General features: G+C 34.6%; 1 protein-coding gene across 1 annotated transcript in view; it reads right to left on the bottom strand.

Moving 5' to 3' along the window:
* Positions 1-1,786: 1,786 nt before the first annotated feature.
* The window catches only part of LOC126886431 (glyoxalase domain-containing protein 4), a 74,134-nt gene continuing 54,426 nt past the window's right edge, over positions 1,787-21,494 (bottom strand). Inside the window, exons 4-5 of the mRNA XM_050653370.1 lie at positions 16,358-16,513; positions 1,787-2,181 (exon numbers count right to left, since the gene is read on the bottom strand). Of these exons, the coding sequence (XP_050509327.1) occupies positions 1,883-2,181; positions 16,358-16,513 (455 nt within the window). The 3' untranslated portion in view covers positions 1,787-1,882. The remainder of the gene's footprint in view (positions 2,182-16,357; positions 16,514-21,494) is intronic.

Below are 21,494 nucleotides of genomic sequence, written 5' to 3'. Positions count from 1 at the left end.
TACTACGAGAGCATCCTTAGATCTGATTCGAGAAAATTTTGAAGACCGCTTAATTTCCCGTAACACGAATTTTCCTTACCCTTCTCATTCACCTGATCTAACAACTCTTGATGCTTACGTATGGGGTATGCTGAAACAAGCCGTTTTTACAGAAAACCCACCGGCAACTATTAGGGAACATCCATAAACTACGTCGTAAAAATTTTGGACTTTTTAATACCCCCCTTCCGTCGTAAAGCGTCGTTTACAGTTGACCCCCCTCGCCTCATACCGACGTCGCAATTGCAACTCATGACCCCCCTTTTTAGTGATTTTTTTTAAATTCCATGTTATTTCTGGAATTTTTAAAGTTAGCTATCAAAGTTTATTTACGAATGTATCCAAATCAGTATTACTATGTAGCTCATTAATATCCGCGTACTTTTTTCTCTCAATTCACTGTACAACTAATTAGCTTTATTGGGACAAAAGACAATACTTTTATCGGAGTTCCTATGCATTCTTAACTGCATCATATAAATCTTGATACTTATTTTGTTTTGATTTCAATAACATTTCTTTTATTAAGTATAAATACAATGTACTAACTAAATAAAATAGAATATTTTATTTCTATTCATTCTTGTAGAATTGTTTCACACAGAGTATTCAGTAAATAAATGAACAGTTTAATATTTATTGTTTCCAGACGTTGTTCTGTATAGAAGCGTTTGTTTAAATGCATAGAACAATGTATTATTGTTTGTTATTCTGTACAAAACTGCTAGCAATATTATTAAGGCTGTGAGTGTTAAAAACGAAATGGAAAGTATGCGATAAAAGTAATATACCTACTAATTTTTTTTAATTCTAAAATAGGGTATATTTTTTATATTCGTGAACATCAAACGACGTCGGATGTGCACTCATGGCCCCCTCCCCCCTGTCGTGTACCGTCGTAATAAGCAAAGACCCCCTCAACCTTTTCAACGACGTAGTTTATGGATGTTCCCTATTGATGAACTATCTCCGTGAAAAAATTTTGACCTTTTTCAGAAGAATACAGCAGCCTATTTTTAATAACATGCCAAGCAATCTTGTTAAGCGTTATGAGTACTGCTTGGAACGCAATCGTGAGCACATTTTGTATAGAAGCAAAACTTAAAATTCGCATTATTTGAAATGTTATTTAATTTTTCATGTTTAATAAAACTTTAGTTTTCCGTGTCGTTTGTTTTGGCGCATACTGTATTTTCCTTCCTACTCCTCTTTTTCCTCGATCTTTCATTTCACTATTAGTTGAGCATATTGGTACTTAGTATTTCTCAGTATATGGCCTAAGTATGATGTTTTTCTAACTTTTCACTGTGTTGAAAAGTTCTCTTTCCTTGTCTATTCTATGCAGCACTTCGTCGTTCGAGGTATGCGATGTCCATGAAATTTTCCGGTATATCCACATTTCAAGGGCCTCCAATTTATTTACGGTTGATATTTTAATGGTCCACGTCTCAACTACATAGAGAAGAGTCGACCAGACAGACAGTTGAAATGTCTTAATTGGACAATAGACGAGAAGCAAGTGACTTTGACCCCCCCCCCAGGTCAAAAATCTTCAAAAATTGCGTTACGCAATAGTTAAATTTCCATAAGATTGCGTTACGTAGGGGGGGGGGGGGGGTTAAAAATCTTCAAAAATCGCGTTACGTAATACTTGAACGTTCCCCTTTGAAATTTTACTGCATAAGGTGTAGTAGGCAAAATAATATGATCACGGGTTGATTTCATAACATGAAAGTAAAACAAAGCCTAACATAATAAAGTGTATATTGAAATATGTTTTAACCTGAGTAAAATATATAGAATATAGAGATATCTTGCGAATGTATTTCTGCTTATGACAACATTAGCTTGATGTATCATAATTATCTTTCCTCATCTGAACATTAAGTACTCTTTCACTCCTATAATCTGGCTGGGAAAGTTGCCTGTATCCTTCATCATCGACAAAGCAAATTTCATGACCGTCAGGGTCAGCTAAAATTAAAACACGAACATCTGCTTTACCAGGAGTTGGTAGAACTGTAAGAGGTGTTAGAACTTTGCAATTGTTTTCATTAATTTTCGTGGAGAGGGGTTCTTGTTCTGCATGTGGAATCGAAAAAGCAATACGACCGAATGCTTCTCCCCGGTCAATTGCTTCACCTGAAACAAAAATTAAGATATACTTAAACACCTTGTATCACACAGTATTTGCTAAAATAAAATTAGTGTTGTAGAACTCATTGCTCGATATATGACTTTATTTGTTAATATAGTGCATCTCTCATTTAACTACGTGCACGTCATAGATTTAATGACATCATATCTCATTGGTACAAACTTGATAGCAAACAAATTCAACAAATTCGGCTGCCCCAAGTAGAAACACTGTATATCCATTTTTTTCAAAATCACTTTTATTGCATTTTTGGATTTAGGGTTTTGTTATCTACCATTTACCAAGGAAGAAAAAAATTAAAAATTAGTAGAACCCCAATTTAACATTGCTATGAAACACATTATATCACATTCCATCTTCACTTCACCAATTTAAAACACATTATATCCATATCCCCAAGTATAAACACTGTTAATACGGGATATACAGTGTTTTTATTTGGTTTTTGGGATTTACAGTGATTTACCGTGGGAATCGCATGATTTACATTTTACATTCGCCAAGACCATTGATATTTCCAAGGCAATTTTTAGTTGTTTGTTAGTTATTGATGGTTATTCTGATAAGCGCAGTAGAAATATATCGTGTATAAAATATTTAAGTTTATTGTATTAATTATTTAAAATATATTTTTAAAATTAAACTGGGTATTACCTATTAATTATCAAATATGAATAAAAATCGAATAATATTTTGACCTGCTGAATTCGAATTTATAACTTTCTTTTGCGCCGGAAGTGACGAGAATTTATTGTAAACAATTTAATTGTTTAAGTTATTATAATTCGTAAACTAACAAATATAAATAGTCTTTACAAAATAAATTTTGTTCTTAAAAAATCTACAAAATAATGTTTGGTAAACCTTGACCAATAATTAGAAACACAGATGCTGCAAAAACATTGCAAAATTACAGAATTTAGCCGATTTTTCACTTGTAAGTCGGCTTAATTTTGAGTAAGATAACTTTATAATAGCCCAAATTAATAAAAAAAACTACATACAAAGTTATAACAATAAACGAAAAATTTTTATTAAAAACTGCATAATATAATTTGCTTATATAGAGAATTTAATATAATTTGTATAAATATGTACCTATACAGAAATAATAGAGAAACTTATTTCTTTGATGCCTGAAAACGGATGATCGTTTTTCCGTAATTGGTCAGTCTCAGAGACACTAGTGGACAAGCATTTCCATAACCCTGGATGACAGCGATCACATGACCCAGACACTGACCATTAAATTGTTGCAATTTGTTATATATTTGTTAAAGGAACTTGAATAAAGTTCATTTGTGGTACATGATGTCTTTAAAAAGTGGGAAATTTTATATTATATTTTCAAGTTTCCCAAATAAAAACACTGTATGTGTTCAAAACCTAGTCAGGAAATAAAATTCAGACATAAAAATATTTACTGAAAAACAGGAGTATTTTTTCAGTAGTTCACTTTTATTTCAAACAAAATAGAAATTTGAAAAGTTGAGTCCTTTACGTTTTCTACTCTGGTGAACATTTTTCGAATTGGCGCTTACAGTGTTTCTACTTGGGACAGCCGAATTTTTCACAGCAGCTACCGGCTACACCACAGTTTTTTTGCTTATACGAAACAGTTAGTTCACTCTAGTTTTTATGCGGTTCCTGCGCTTGCAGAAACTCCTAGCAGACTGCGCAGTAGACTATGAGGAAAATGTTGCTGTTGCAAGATTTAAAATATTCCGATAAAGAATATTCCAAAATTATAATAAAATAATTATGATTATCGATTTTTTTCAAAAAGCTGAAAATTAAATTCATAAATGGTAAAATCCTTTACGTACACACTTGTATAAAATTTGAAAAATAATACTTTCTAATTATTGATTGAATGTATTCAAACAATTAATCACAAGTAACTATCTAAATTGGTGACATTTGGCAACAGTGAGTAGATCTGGTTTATTTATGTATGTTTATTCCAAACATAACCTTATAAACAAACAGTTGTTTATTTAGAGTTATTTATTATTGTTTTCTCATATTTTGCAATTGTTAAGTTGGTTTACTTCGAATTTAATGTGCATTACTGTGGTATTTCTCCAGTTTTCTAAGAAGGTTGGTGATTTTGAATTGGGATTATGATGAATTTAACCCAAAGGCAATGTGTGTGTTTATTTATGTGGCAAAATTCCAGGCACCATAAAAATTTGAGTTTCTTCCTGTTGCCCATGGATGAAAATCGGTAAGAACGTAAATTCTATTTAATATCATTGACATCATTTTTGATGTGCTGTCGTTTTAGGTTTGCAGAATGAAAAGAAATTGTTCAATATTCAATGTGATAAACTTTCTATGAACAGTCCTCAATGTTGTTTTAACTCAATTAACTTTTAAATATGCATCTTGAGGAGCAGGCCTTTGCAGAAATACTGAAAAGCGGGTTGCAAAACAACGCAAAATAAAATAAACGAAATATGTCTTGAGATTAAACATTCAAGTTGAAGGTGTGTTCTTTCTTAAACTGGAATGATAATTTTGTAATTCTGTAGGCACATCTATTGAGAAGTTACAACCAGTGGCAAAGTGCCTTAAGGGAATCTATGACATATATAATTGAAGGTATGAGTATATGTTTCAAATCAATTGTTGGATGATTCTGAGAAAGTGTAAATTTTTTTCATGAATTTGGTACATAACCGTCTTTATCTAAACTCTAAAAATCATTGACATCTGTTTTGAAGAACCATGTTCCTAGAAACCATTGATAACAAATATAGACGGTTACCTCTGCATTCGTTGTATCATCTTACTACTCTATCCATAGTGAGTCTAATTTTTAAATCTATAATAATTGTTTACGTGCTGGTTTCATAAAGATGCTTCAAAAATCTATATGGGTCTTACTAGGCAGCACAGCCATGCCTTTAATAGTTTTTCCAATTATATTTTCAATATGCTTATTCCAGTTAAGATTGCGGGACAAAAAGACCACTAAATATTTGAGTTCATTTTTAGGTATCAGCATTGGCTCTACAGCCCATGGTGGGTCTTGGCCTGTTCCAGAATCAGCTTCCACTCTTTCCTATCCTTTGCTTGGCTTTCCAATTTCTCACTCGAGCATGAATTTTTGGTATATATGGGATTATATTGTGATAACGACCAGATCTATGAAAGAATAGTATGTTGTTAAAGAAGATTGTGGTGACACTATTCATGAATATCTGATAATATTGGTTAATGTGAATGGAGTCCAAAATGGGGTTTAGGCTGTTATATAAAAAACTAGGTCATTAGCATATGGAAGTAGGGCGACATTATCTGGTATTAAATTATGTGAATGAGGAGAATTAAACCTAAAAACTCTATTTATTCTGCTAATCAATATGAATTTAATATATTTTAATATAAAACATATGTTATTCTTTCTAGGGACACCTCCTCTGAAGGAATTACAATTATTTGCCAGTATGTCAAATGAATTTTCAACATCAGTCATACTTTCATGAATTTATTGATGAAAGTAAAACTAGATATATGATTTATTATTTACTTCCAAGGGATTCTAAGATACTATGTGTAAAAAGTCCAATATGCAGTGATGAGCATGCTAATAACTGGCAAAATATGGGATATAACGCCAAAGATGGGAAACATGGGATGCATTCTGAAGTAAAAAGAGATGAAACTGAGAGAAATTATCGATATAAACATATAAATTAACATTACATTACATAGTTTCCCACCTTTAGACGTATCAGATGAGTATGAGAACTGTTACTGTGCCAGGAGAATTTTATAAAATACTCCTGTCACAGAGATCTAAAGGTGGGAAACTATGTAATGTTATCGTCGGCTAAGAGTGTTAACCTGCTAACTCTATTTTTCACTGTGAGTGATATTGGGGTAGTTTCTAGGTCTGTGTACCTTCATACCATGTCCCACAAGCCCGCTGGTTCCACTGTAGTTTAGAGATAGCTATTTCTAAACTACATTGGTGTCGGCGGGTTTGTGTGGTGGTGTATGAAAATACACGGACCCAGAAACTAGCCCAATATCACTCAAAGTGAAAAATGGAGGTTAAAACTCTTATCCAAGGTTATGTTAATTTATTCGTTTATAACGATAAGTTCCACTTCTACCAGTTTCATCTCTTTATCTCACAAGTTAATATGTTTTCCATCTTTTGCGTTATTTTGCCGGTTATTAGTGTGAGTGCTCATTACTGTATATTTACGATTCTGTGATTTCTCAATATGATGCTGAGTAGGTATAGATCTGAGTAGGTATATAGTAGGTATCTACAACCCTTTCAAAACAGAAATTTATAAGTTCATTTTATGTACCTATTAAACTTTATTTTAAGGATGAATTTGAAATGCTTGTAGGGAATATATCTGTAAAAAATAAAATTGGTATTGTAAAATTGAAATTCTCAAAATATAATTTATAATTCGAATGTATTATTATTTTTTTCCTCTATAGAAAAGTCCTCTTATTAGTTTTCTCATTAGCTCTTGACAAGACATCAGTACTTCGTTTTTTAGATTTCTCACAAGGATTCAGATCCGGAAGATCCTGCGTAGACGCCAGTACTTACTTAATTACTTATTCCTCTTCACTCCATGCGGAGCATAGGGCGTCAACTGTCTGCCTCCATTCTGTCTTATCCTTTGCACTGATCTTTATTTCTGTCCAGGTTTTCCCAATAGGGCTTTTCATTCACAGTCATTTGTTTCGAGCTTCTGTCATATGTCGTATAATCCGTGTATATTCATAGATATAACAGAATAGATTAGGCCAGTTCGAAAAATAGAGTAACGCAGAACAGTTCGGGTTGGTGGTCTATCTTTCTCTCTCTACTGGCGCTCAGCTTTCTCTCTCTAGCATATGATGGCTGCCGCCTGTGTGTAACTGTCGTTCCATTACTCCCACCTCTTGGTAGATACGCTCACACTCGCACGACAGACAAAGATAGCTAGACCACCGTACTTGATATCAGCGTTACACCCCGATGCATTGAGTGGCATATGACTAGCCTGATCTATTGTTGACATATCTCTGTGTATATTAGTATTATACACAGATTAAACAACATATGACAGCAGCTCGAAGCAAATGACAATCAATGAAAAGCCCTATAGCATTAATTTCTTTTTCAACACTTCTTTTCCACATTTCTACGGGTCTACCTGGTCTTCTCTTTCCATGTGGTGTATATTCTAGGGCTTGCCTCGCTATGTCTGTGTCAGGTCTCCTTAGTGTGTGCTCCATCCAACTCCATTTCCTTTTGCATATTATCTTAGATATACATAGGTTTCTGGTTAGTTCTTGTCCATAGCTCTTGGTTTGATATACGGTTTGGCCAGTAAATGTTAAGAATCTTCCTTAGGCATTTATTTATGAATACCTGCATCTGTCCAATACATTTTCTTGACACTTTCCAAGTTTCTGCTCCATATAGTAATACAGTCTTCACGTTGCTGTTGAATAGTCTTTCGGTTTTAATTGTCATCTGATGTGAAGACCACATTTTCCTTAGCATATTGAATGCGTTTGTAGCGTAGACGCCAGTATTGTACTATTTATTTCCGTACTAAGACAAATCACAGAAAAGGCCATCGAGTACAATAAACCAGCATATCTATGTTTTACCTGACAAAGGCTTTCGATCGCATCCAAGTCGAAGACGTCTTACACTTACTGTATAGAAGATACATGCCAATCAATATTATACGAACCATCGAAAACATCTATTTCCATAATCGAATACAGGCAAAGATAAATGGAAAACTAACACAGTTTATACCAGTACAAAGCCGAGTCAGACAAGGGAACCCGTTAAGCCCACTGCTCTTTAATGTATCTAATAATGGACGAAATAATAGAAGCAGTATTTAAAGATCATGGTTACAGAATGGGGAACAAAAAACTCCAAATATTAGGTTATGCAAACGACGCCGCATTAATCGCCAAGACAGAAGACAATCTCCAGATTAACACACATCTTCAATACAACAGCCAAGAAATACAATATCAATGTATGATAATATCAGCAGAAAAAACACATGTATGACATCTAAATACCCACTACGAGGTAAAATCGAAATTGATGGGAAAATATTAAAGCAGGAAGCAAGGTTTAGATATCTGGGAATAGATATACCCAGTTACGGAGATGTTGAAGAGGAAGTACTACAACAAAGCTTAAAAGCAAGTAAAGCGCTGGGATCTCTTAATCTCTTCCAATCTGGAAGAACGAACACCTAAAACAAGACACAAAAGCAAGAATCTATAAAGCAGCATTTCGACCTATATTGACATACACGGCAGAAACAAGACCTGACACATCTAAAACGAGACGACTACTAGAAACAACCGAGATGAAAATACTTAGACGAATATCAGGGAAAAGTCTATTGGATAGAGAGAGATGCGAAAACATAAGAAGATCATGCAATGTAGAAGACATACCTAAATGGATGAGTGACAAAACGGAAACTGGAGTGGAACGAACACATTAGTAGAATGGCAGAGGATAGGATAGTACGAATAGCACGAGATAAGTCACCAAATGGATGAAGAGGTATTTGCAGACTAAGAAAAAGATGGTGCGATAATTTAAACAATTTAGGAGGCTAATATTGAAGAAGAAACAGTCTTTAAAGCCTACCTACAAGAAGGAAGACTCCTCTTGCTACGGCGCGTCGAATAATATATCGCTTGTACTATTCCGGAGAATTTAAAACCGTATTTCCGATTGCATTTTTAAAACTGGAAGTCCTTTGCCAAATATCTCACCTTTAGTACCATCCTTGGATTATAAGCTTTCATCCGACTCTCATTTGTCATTCTATCTGGTTTAATGACTGAGGAGTTGTGTTTACGGACAGACGGACGTATATAATTCAACGCTTTCACATTTTTTTCAAAACTGAGTGAAAACAATATTTCTTTAGAAATCCATAAATATATTCGCTAATAATGAAACTAATTTGCAGTGGTTATAGCCAACCTTCATTAGTGAAGTAGGCATTAGAAGAAGAAGACCAATGAAGATAAAGTAGAGCCCATTGTTAGACTAAAATTTTGTTTATATAGAAAAAATTATTTAGTTGAAAATCGTAGGTACATAAGGTGCGTTCGCGGGTACAGTTGACAAATTGTCGCCGACAATTTCTAACCTCATTTAATATAAATAATATCGTTAATAGATAAATAAACAAGGTATATTTACTTTTAATTAATATTAATAACTACTTATTAAATTATAATAGGTAAATATACCTTGTATATTTATCTATTACCGATATTATTTATATAATTTTAAAGTGCGCATGCGTTTTGCTGCTAATTTGTCGCCGACAGGCACCCGCGAACGCACTTATTATCTCAATGAATCCATTAAAGCTGATACATTTAGTCTTCAGAACAACAGTAATAATTATTTATGAAACTATCGATAAATTGTCAAGAGCTTCGTAAACGTTAATTGTAGAAAAGTATTCCTTATTTCGAAATAGCTATTTGTATAACAAGGGAGGAAAGTGCTACTTTTCCTCCCGAGAATGAAGTTTACTGCCCGACGCGTAGCGGAGGGCAGTAATCATTCAAGGGAGGAAAAGGCACTTTACTCCCATGTTATACATATGGTTTTTCCACCTTCCTCAAATAACAAGTCATTTTTTCATTTTTACTTAGTTTATTTATGTAACTAACCAACAAAATTTATTAGAACTAAAACTAACAAGTACGTACAATATAACTGTCAACTGTCAAATATAAGTCAAATAAATAATGTAAACATTGTTAAATCAAAATAACAATTTACTGTTTTTTACCATTATGCAAAATACAGAGTGTTTTATAAATAAACGTTAAAATGTATAGAAACTTACGTAATAAAAAATAGATATTGTACAGGGCGTCAATAAGTTACATTTCATTAATGAAATACCATGACGTCACTTTTACTTTTCCTCCCTAGGGAGGAAAAATATTTTCCTCCCTAGGGAGGAAAAGTACAACTTTGCTCCCTACAAACAGGTCCGGAAAAGTATACTTTCGGTAGAGGTAGGTGGAAAAATCTATTTCAAATTTGTCCTATTTATTTTCGAGCAGTGTATCAAAAATAATGTTGAGCAGTATAACACACGCTGTTATGCGCTTGCGTCCGGCTGCAAGGTCTCGATGCGCAGTGGGAAAAATGGAACATTTTTTCATAACGTACTTCACGGCAAGTGACTATACTGATTGTTGTATAAACCTATATACTGTGGCTACACTGTTTGTCTTTGTCTTTAAGAGTGTGACACAAAGATAACTATCTATATAATCTATAATATAAGTGTAACTAACTATCTGTAGTATAAGTGTCAAAATCATGTTGTCCTATAGGTTATGTAAGATTTTTGTTTGTGTATTTTTTCTTCTTCTTCTTTCATGGCATTTGGGAGCTGTGCCCGTTTAGCCAGCAAAATTTCTTAAAATTAACACCTAACTAAACCTACCATACAACAAGACTATTACGAACCTATTCAACCAATCAAGAATAGGGAAGGAAAAGTGAAGTTGGTTAAAAAATAAAGTGTTGTTAAAATATAAACTAAATATCATATATGTATAATAAAATATAATTTGAAAACAATAAAATTTGACATTATATTTAACCTCCAATATTATGATAGACGTACCATTTACCATCTCACCAAATATAATAATGTCGTCATATATACTCGTCACTACTGATAGCCAATGAAATGCTCCTTATAATAGAAATGGCATGTCAAGAAAATCTGATTATTACCTATATACTTTTTAAATTTAAAATATGGCAACAAGGGGAAAATTGCGTGTGAGTCTTATTATTTGACTTCGACCACATTTCCTTATGATCTAAAATTCTCTTCTATTCTATTCTCTAAAATAATCTCTGTTCTAAAAAATATATAAACAGTGATAAAAAAGTAGTTCCGACACAGATCTTCAAAATTATACTGTCGCCAAAAACGAAACGAAAAGTAGCAGTAGCGAAAGCTAAAGCAGAAGAGTATACAAATATATACGATTAACTTCATACCATGGAAGGAGACACAAAGTTCTCGTTGGAACTTTACCGCGCTGAGCAGATGGGACGTGAATTATATATTGTAAAATTCCCTCATCTTCCTTAGTCTCAGCACCCGTTATGACTTGCAAATTGTAGAAGCCTCGGAGGTGTTACCAGAGAAGGTTCCCATTGTTTTCAGTCTGGTACGATGTAGAATAGCATTTTTTGATGTTGTTTTATGTGCTATTAGATTGAAAACTTAGTATTTTGATAGCAGTTGCCGCTAGGGCATCCCTGCCATTTCGTTCGTTGCAATCCGTGATTGCACGCCGGGGTTTGTCCTAGTTGGGCCAGAGAGAGCAGCATATGTGCCTCCTGATGAGAGACTAATAAGTTTCGAAACCGGTAGAGGTGCTTGCTGCACTCTCTGATTGAACTGGAATAATGATGCGGCTGTAGTTTCGTGTTGCAACGAAATTGAAAATGGTTATTCATTTTTTAGAAACAAAGTTATATAAAATAGCAAAACATAGAGCAAAAAAAGCAGAACATTTTGATCAGATTAGATGTATGCAAGATGAAAGTAATAAAATACTAGTTCACCAAAAAGGGTGTCAAAAAGAGATGGAAAAAGAAAACCAGTTGAGCTAACGGAGACTTTACAGAAAACCAGTTGAGGTATCGGAGACAGTAACAGAAATTGGCACCACAATAACAAATGCGAAAATTTTTTAATCACTTCAAACAATAATGAAAGGTAAAGCAGTTAGATTTGGAGAAATGTGGATAGTTTTAGGAGGGACTGAAACAAGTTGGTGTAAACCTAATAGGTTTATTTAATAGAATTGTGGAAGTGGGACAAATATCAGATGAAAAGGAAAGCAGTATTGTAACGTTATAAACGTCATATATTTGTTATTTATCTTCAAAGAATTATTTAATTCCATTTTTTTTTATTTTATTTATTTTTTAACCTTGTTTTTTGTTTTACTATTTTCCTTTTAAAAATAGTAAGCGCTCAACTTTTCTTCGTCTTTCAGTACAATATTAGGTTAGGTCAAATACTATTGACTGTAATACATCCAATTCCCATAGAAATCTGGAAGCACGTTGCCACTAGCGCCACTATCGGCTTGCGGTGAAACTACGTTGTGACAACGTAAAATTTGACGTAAACATTCAAATTTAATTTTATAAATTTTTGAATAACGAGCTAATTTTGCAAAATTAAATTAAAATAAAAATAGTTCAAACACTTATACAAAAACAATAATAAAGCAATTTTATAAATGTAAGGTTAGATTGCTCTGGTTATCACCGCGGACCACTAGATGGCGCTATTTTTTTGCTTCCTCAAATGTAATGGGAAATGTCAAGAGTTGTATGTATTACAGTCAATAGTATTTGGTTAGGTCAACCTAACGTTGACAGTTACGGGGTGTCTTTTTAGTTTTGCGTATAGCCGCTTAGAGGGCGCCACCAATAAAACCTTCCGACACAAATGTAACGTCAATCTTGTGTTGACATAAACCCAGAGTTTTATTTGAATACAACAAGTCGTCTAGATAAAGATTTTTGTAATTAACAAGTCGGTCGAAAAATGGATCTTAGCCGAGAACAATTTCGAGAAATAATTTTTTACAATTTTCGGAGAGGATAACCCCAACAGCAATGTCTCGCTGAAATGGTTTCTGTGTTTAGGAATGAAGCATCACATCAGTCAAGTCTTTCCCGCTGGTATTGCGATTTTCAACGTGGTCGCTCCAGTCTCAGCGACCAATCTAGGCCAGGATCCACCCAAAACACCAGTCACACAGGAAAACATTGATGCGCTTCGTCAGCTAATTAAGGATGACTGTCTTGTGACATACCGAGAGATAGAGGCATGTTTGGGCATTTCAAATACCTCGATCCAAAGGATCCTATATGGAGAACAGGGTGTTACGAAGTTTGCTTCCAGTTGGATCCCTCATTTGCTCACAGAAGAGCAAAAAGCGGTTCGCGTCAATTGGTGTCGAAAAACATTGGAACGGTTTAACGAAGGAAGCTCAAAAAACGTTTATACTGTTGTTAGTGGCGATGAATCTTGGATTTACTCCTACGAACCGGAAAATAAACGCGAATCTGCAGTGTGGGTATATCACGCTGTGATCCGTTCTCGAAGTGTGTCAAAAAAAATGGTCGCAACTTTTGTGTCAAAATCTGGCAACAATTGTTTTAGTTAGAAGATCGAAGAACGGTCACTTCTGACTGGTATATAACCGATTGTTTACCAGAAGTTATCGCGAACCTCCTGACAAAACAACACACAACGGCGAATCATCCTACATCAGAATAATGCAAGTGCTCGCACTGCCCAAAACACAACAGAGTTTTTGGATCTTTAAAACATCGAATTGTTAAATCATCCACCGTATATCCCTGACCTAAGTCTCAACGACTTCTTCACGTTCCCTAAGATCAAGAATTCAATGCGTGGGCAGCGATTCCAGTCGCCAGAAGAAGCCATCGATGCCTTTAAAACAGCGATTTTGCAGATGTCAAGTGATCACTGGAATAACTGATTTACCAATTGATTTGAACGTATGAAAAATTGAATCGATCTTGGTGGGGCGTATTCAGGTCCGTAAGTACGATGTTGGGGGCCCTGGGGCAAACGTGATCTGGGGACCCCCTACCGGGTGGTCTCGAGGGTTTACCTCCCAGCGGTAGGGGGGAAAACCCCCATCTCTCATCTGGAAAACGTGTTACGAAGTCGATTGCTTCGTTTTGAAGGTCTTGTTAGTTTGGATTCAATATAAAATCAGGTTGAACAATTCGGTACGTATCTAACACTGCTTTCATTCCTTGAAAGCGAGTATCTAGCTGACGGCATAATGTGTCGAAAACACGGTTACTCTAAACATGAATTGTGATCTTGAAGTCTTTCATCTTCGCACAGTTCATCGAAATGTTTCTTCGTCTTCTGCAGTGTTTTTGGAGCGAACCCTACTGGTATTCCTCCCCAACGTTGACACATATTTGAAGCCTCTTCAAAGAAGATTTCAAATTGTCCTCTCATTTCAGTTAGTTTTAAGAGGCTCTCTTCAAATAAACTGTAAGCTGTTAAAAGGTCCAAAGATTTTGATTGCAGTGTTTTCGAGATTATGTTGGGGATTTCAAGGATTTTATTTTGCACAACTAGTAACAAAACAAATTTGAATGATTCTAGTTTCGTTTTCAGTTGTATTGTGCTGCTTCGTCTCTTTCATTTCTTTTTTTTTACTTACCAGAACTAGACTTGAAAGGCACTTCAAAATATCGCAAAATATGTGTTTATGCATTGGCTCCATCAAATCTTCCAGCCCAACGTGTTGGATTGAGAGGTTTTAGAGTCACTTTCGAGGAACATGTTTCAGATCGGTATGAGGACTTCAGTGCCTCCCAACGAACAATACTGTTCGTTGGGAGTTAGAAAAATATGAATATGAAGGTTTATTTAGAGAAAATGCAGGAAGAGGTAAACGATGCTGCTGAGAAGATAGAAAATATTGAAAAAAAAAGGAGACCGTTGGGAAGTAATTGTATATACAGCTTTCATGAGAGCAGACTCCAATTTGGCGGGAATATTTTGAAAACTACATCCAGCACCTTTCATTAAAATCTTAAAAAACAAATTCCAACATATGCAGAACTTCGAAGACTGCAAATAATTTATAAGAAGCCATCTAAACGACGGAGCTGCTTTGTGGTTTGAAAGCAAAGAAAATGAGGTGACTTTATGGAGAGATTTTAAGACAAAATTTTTTATAAATCGTGCAGGTGAAATAGGTTAAAATCGATCATTGAAGTTGTTAGAATTAATATGCCGTGTACTTATTATAATGGGAGAACTCGAAGTACTTAGAACTTGACTGAAAGTACTTTAAAAAGTTTATTTGACCTCGTTACAATCTATGCACGACCAACCAAACGGGGCCCTCTTGGCCGGGGGCCCCGGGGCACTGCCCCGGTTGCCCCAATGGTAGTTACGGCCCTGGGCGTATTTTGAAAAGCAATAAAGTACTTTAAGTCTATATATTTTTTGACTTTATGGCTATATGCAAAACTAAAAAAACAACCCTTGTACATTTGCGCGTTGTTCATGGTCTTCAACTAATCGGAATAGTTATTGAGCATTGCGTATTCCTGTTCAATCGCGAATGTTCTTGAGCCATGATATCTGCTTCCTTCCAATATTTCTGCGGCCCTCAATTTTACTTTTCATGACAAGCTGGAGGATTCTTTACCGGTCTCCTCTAAGAACATGCCCTAGGACTAGGCCATACTAGTTTATCCTAACGCGCTTAAGACAAACTAGTTTGGCCTAGGCCAAACTAGTTGGTCCTGAAATCGGGTTTGGCCGGTAACATATACAACAATGCAAAACTCCATGGTCATAAAACTATTTAGTCATACTATGAAAATATGGAAGAGAGTAATATTGATAAACGGATACTTGAAGAAACAGAAATATCGGATAATTAGTTTCGTTTTCTGTAAGGGAGATCAATAGTAGATGAAATTTCAGTATAAGACAGCTGATGAAAAAATACAGGAATAAAGAAACAAACGCTCACATGGTATTCATTGATCTTGAGTAAGCATATGATAGAGTATCTAGGGAGATTATGTAATATAGGCTCAATAAGAAAGGAGTTTTCGGTGAGTACTTGAAGATTATGAGAGACATGTCTGAGATAGTAACAACTAGTGTTAGCACAAGTATGGGAGAGATAATAGAGAACCTACAGGGCGATCCCCTGGTGCGTAATGCATGCTGATGATGTAGTATTAGTAGGAAATACTAAAATGGGTTTAGAACAAAAACTGGAAAAGTGTAAACAAGCTCTCGAGGAAAAAACTTGTAAAATAAAAACAACTTTGAATCTTTATTTGAAGATGGAAATACTAAGCATAAAATGACAACTTTGTTTAGAGCAATGATTGTGAAAAGAAGTAGTTTTAAGAACCTAGGATCGATATTACAAAGTAATGTGGTTTTTAATTTCAAAAAAATTACAGATTTTTATAAACATGCAAAAATTATAAGAAACTTATTCATATTAAAATACCATATTTCACTCTTAATATTATTATATTATACTTACTAATTTCTTGTATCTCTAATTTTGCCTCGTTTTCTTTAAAACCAAGGAGTGCTGACTTATCGTTAGTTTTGAATATTTTCAGTCCTAAAATGCCGTTCCAGTATTCAATGGATTTCTTTAAATTCGAAACATTGAGTGTGACAGAGTCCATAGGATCTAGAATAATAATTTTCTTTAGGTATTAACTGTTAGAAATGAACATGCATTAATAAATTGATATGTTGAAGCTATTTTCTGGTGGAATTTTAATATTATTTACTATTATTAATGGGAATTAAGAATAATTTCGCTGTCATAAAAAAACATTAGTTCCAGAACGTCTAACTCTATTTATACATACATGTCCAATTTTAGGGCAATGCAGTCATTAGTATGTCTTTGAAAAATTTATAAATTTGAGGTTTTTGGAAAATGACGCGGTTTGGTGCGGTAGTACTGGACTATTAATAATATCTTCTTCTTTAGGTGCGTAGTAATAATATCTTTAGGATTCGTCGATAGCACCACAATTCGAATGCTTCTATTTTGTTTAGCATTGCGGTTTTTAACGTCCATGTCTCACAACCATACAATAGGATAGACCACACATAACATTTCAGCACCTTCTTTCGAATATTCATCGACAGGTTTCTATTACATAAAACTGGTTTCCAGGTCATAAAAGCCTTCCGTGATATTTCGATCCTAGTTATTATCTCTTGATCAGAGTCACAATTTACATTTAACCAGCTGCCAAGGTACTTGAAATGATTTACCCGTTCTAACTCCTCTCCATCAAGAGAAAGCTGACCTTGATCTATATTAATCTTTCCAACTGCCATCCACTTTGTTTTTGAAATGTTGATTTTAAGGCCTCTCCGATACCTTGCCTCACTGACTAGATTTAGTAGTGTCTGAAGATCTTGTAAATTTTCAGCAAGAATGGCTGTATCGTCAGCGTATCTAATATTGTTGATTACTTCTCCGCCTAGCCTTACTCCCTCTTGTCTGTCATCCAAAGCCTCCCTAAAGATTTCTTCAGAGTACAGATTAAAAAGGGTGGGTGATAAAACACAACCTTGTCGTACTCCACGTTTTATCGGCAGTTTTTCAGTACAACTGTCTCCAATTTGGATAGAGGCTACTTGATTGTAATATAAGTATTTCAGCAGTCTTATATCGTAGTGGTCAAGTCCTGCTGCCTGCAGGCAATCGAAAAGTGTATCATGTTGTACTCGGTCGAATGCCTTCTCGAAGTCGATGAAACAAACATAAACGTTCTTTCACAACTTTTTGTAATAGAACGCGCATACAAAATAGTGCTTCTCTAGTTCCTAGACCATTTCTAAATCCAAATTGCTTATTACCCATTCTAGTTTCGCACAGAAGGAATACTCGGTTTTGTATAATACGTAAAAGTATCTTAAGTGTGTGACTGATCAAACTGATTAGTCTAAAATCGCTGCATTTGGTGGGCCTGCTTTTCTTTGGTAATGTTATAAACAGTGACTCCAACCAATCATCTGGTATTTTTCCTTCGTTGTAAATTTTGTTAAAGAAAGTAGTCAAGTAGGTAATGTTTTCCTCATCCAAAAGTTTAAGTAGCTCAACAGGGATTTGATCTGGTCCAGGTGCTTTATTGTTTTTGGCGTGTTGTATTGCTTTTATGACTTCTGACTTCAGTATACTGGGACCTCTGTCTAATTGGTTGTCACAGGTAGTATTTGGAGCATTTTCTCGAGAAGCATCGTCAAAAAGGTCACTGATGTGTCTCTCCCATTCTTTGCACTGCTATATTAATAATATAACTTATGTTAAAGAATTCTAAACAATTGATTTTTATTTTTTTTTCTCCTGTAAATGAATCGGTCGTTTTGAAAAGGGGTCATCTCCACTTTTTTGTCATTTCCACTTTCTGTTGAATTTGTATTTAATACACATAAACGCGTCTATTCCTTATGAAAATGGGCCAAGTTTCAATATTATTACCATAAGCACAGCATACCCCGCAAACCAGTTCAGTTTGAAAAGGGGCCATCTCCTAGAGATACCCATTCTACAACATGATCTGTTCATTATGAAAACGGATCATCTCTTTAAAAAAAAATTGCGGTTTCTAGGTCTTTTAAAATTTAAAAACATTTTTAAAATATTGATTAGCTTGTATTTAGCTGTTTAATGTGTGTAATAAACAATATTCACATTATAATGACTATTTGTTTCTTTTAATACCTGTTCATTTTGAAAACGGGTCATCTCTTTTTAAATAAATTGCGATTTCTAGGTCTTTTCAAATTAAAAAAAAACATTTTTTAATTATTCATCAGCTCGTATAGTGAATATTAAAACCAAAAAATATATAAAACCATGATTTTCCTATTAGTCTTAAAGATAGAAAGTTTTTTACCTCTCCTGTAAAATTTAAAAAAGTGGAGGTGACCCCTTTTCAAAATGACTAATTCAAATATTGTTGAACATTCAGGAGCTATGATCTTAAGCCCAGATGTACATACCTTAGATACGGCTGTTGAACAATCAGTATAAATACACAGATCCTGGACGGATAGTCCGGGTACTTAAGACCAAACATATGAATGGAAGACAAAGAAGACTCATTTGGAGAAAAACGATTGTCAATCTCTCATTAAATATTATTATATGAGAAATAAAACGAGTAAGGAAACAAAAGAAAAGTAACTATACTACTACTATCGGATTACAACGTTCTCCGACGCCTTCCGACTCCTGACCGCCATTCTTCTCTATTTAACTATAGATCTGGAGGGTTTTCTCTTTCCTCTAGTTCTTTTTCAATTCCCTCCCTCCAGCTTCTTCTCGGCCTTCCTCTTTTCCTGTCATCTGGCATACTCTGTACATGCCCGTACCATATTAGTTGTTTTGTTTTTATGTCATCAATAATTATTGTATGTGTGTTCTCTCATTGGTATGTCGTATTGTATTCTCACATTTGGTATCCGATCTCTTCTTGATTTTGCCTGCTGCTCTTCTCTAGAAGCCAATTTCTGTTCTGGTAGAACTAAACCTACGTGCATAGAAATCGGCCCACTTAAAAATTTGGTCATTTTTGATGTCTCATATTTCCTAAACCTGTTGGCCGATTTAAGTGATTTTTTGAACATGTTATAGCCTGATTCTTTAAAAATACCACTGTAATAATATGGTAGCTGTTGGAGAACTGTATTCTCCACCCAAAATAAATTCTATTTCACCAACAACAAATTTCCGCGCCGCCTCTGTAACAACCATAAATAATTTCATTACGCAGTGCCTGAAGAAAACTTCCAAGAATGTTAATCTCCGCCCTCTCTTTTACCCAAAGCACCCAACGGAAATATTTGTTAACGGGATGAAAGAGCGGGGTGCAACAGTCAGTCAACTATCAACACTCATTAAGAACGTACGCAAAAACCTCTTTTCATTTACGCTTTTTCGAAGAGAATTCTTCACGCCGCAATTAGCAAAAAGCCGGTACAAAGTGTAAATATATGTGTAGTGGCGTCTTTCACGGATAAGTTGTTAACTCAATTGTTCACATGTAAAATTCTATTTCTTGCCCTTTTCAACTTCATTACAGTCATAGCAAAATAAAAAGTGTTTTATTTACATTAACAATTCAACAGGCCAGAATTACAGCATCTTACGGTTCATTAAAAGTTCTCCTCTTAGCTATCGAAGGCTTAGCGACACATTGAACTTACTGCAAGTGCAAAACGCTGGAAAGAGACATTGGAACTACTCCAAACTCTCCATGGAGGAATGTTGAACACCGGCGTCCCTCCATTTTGTTCCTCCGAGACCGGATTTTATTTCTAAGAGCCGAATTTGGCCCTTAGAGCCACATTTGATCCATCGACCGAACTTTTCTGGCCAAAAAACACTCAATTCAAGTTTCTATCTAATTCTATTATTTTGTTAAAAAACATTTCTGGCTAATGCCAACTCTTTCTAAAAGACATTATAAGTGTCGCGTTTTTCGGATATTCTCGTCGAATAGACAATAATTCCAAGAGACAAAGTGATTGCGTTATTTATTCTACGGACAAATAAACATTCTGTGAACAAAAACAGTGATAATAGTTTACTTCAAGAAGTGGTGTTCAAGGACTAGCTGATTCCAGGAAAAGCAGCCCACATTCAAGTACCAAGAGCCCAGGGGTGACGTACAAAATAAACTTTTCTATATATGTAAATTCAAAAAGTTAATTTTCAAAGATCTCTTGCGAAATGTTACTCTAATAAAGTTAAACCCTATTTAAAGAACTATTCAGGATTGAATTTTTGGTTTAATATTGCATGCTTGTTAAAATTCAAAAATAAATAATAATTTCATTCAAAAATAAACAAATTAAAGTTATTACAATGAGCAAAAAAGGTTTAAGTAAATTATTAAACAAAAAGCATTCCATTCTAGATTCTGTTAATAGAATTCAAACGTGGCTAGAAGCAAACCATGACTCGGAAAAAGATGTTTTCTCATTCAAAACAAGAGAAGGTCGATTACAAGACCTGTTCTCTGATTACAATAACGTACAGGATGAAATTGAATTCCTGGACGATTCTCAAAAATGTGATCGTGCCATATTTGAAGAAAATTATTTTGCGGTTCTGTCAAAAATACAAAGTTCGATTAGAGCATTGGATATTACCAATACAGGGAGCGTCGCTGCCGCTAAGCAAGTGGCCGTAAAGCTCCCGGAAATAAGCATATGCAAATATTCCGGGCAAATAGGGGACTTCGAAAGTTTTTTTGAGCTCTTCGACACACTGATAATACAAAATCAGTCCCTTTCTGACATCCAAAGGTTTCTTTATTTGAAAAGTTACCTACAGGGTGATTCTCTCAAGTTGGTGGATTCTTTGAAAGTCACAAATGAAAATTTTTCGATTGCTTTAGATATTCTAAAGAACCGCTATCAGAATAAGGTCACAATCATAAATTCTTACTTAACAGAAATTATAGACATTCCTACACTGAGAAACAGCTCACCGCAAGCCCTCAGAAATTTTCTAACTACCGTAACAAAAAATATGCAATTGCTAAAAAATTTGCAATTTTCAAGTACAGAGCTCATTGATATAATTTTAGTTTTCCTGCTAGAAAGCAAATTAGATTTTTCAACAAGGAGACTTTTTGAAA

This window comes from Diabrotica virgifera, chromosome 6 (assembly GCF_917563875.1).
Source record: "Diabrotica virgifera virgifera chromosome 6, PGI_DIABVI_V3a".
NCBI lineage: Eukaryota > Metazoa > Arthropoda > Insecta > Coleoptera > Chrysomelidae > Diabrotica > Diabrotica virgifera.
Note: the sequence above shows the minus strand (reverse complement) of the source record. Positions and strands in the feature narration are given on the sequence as shown.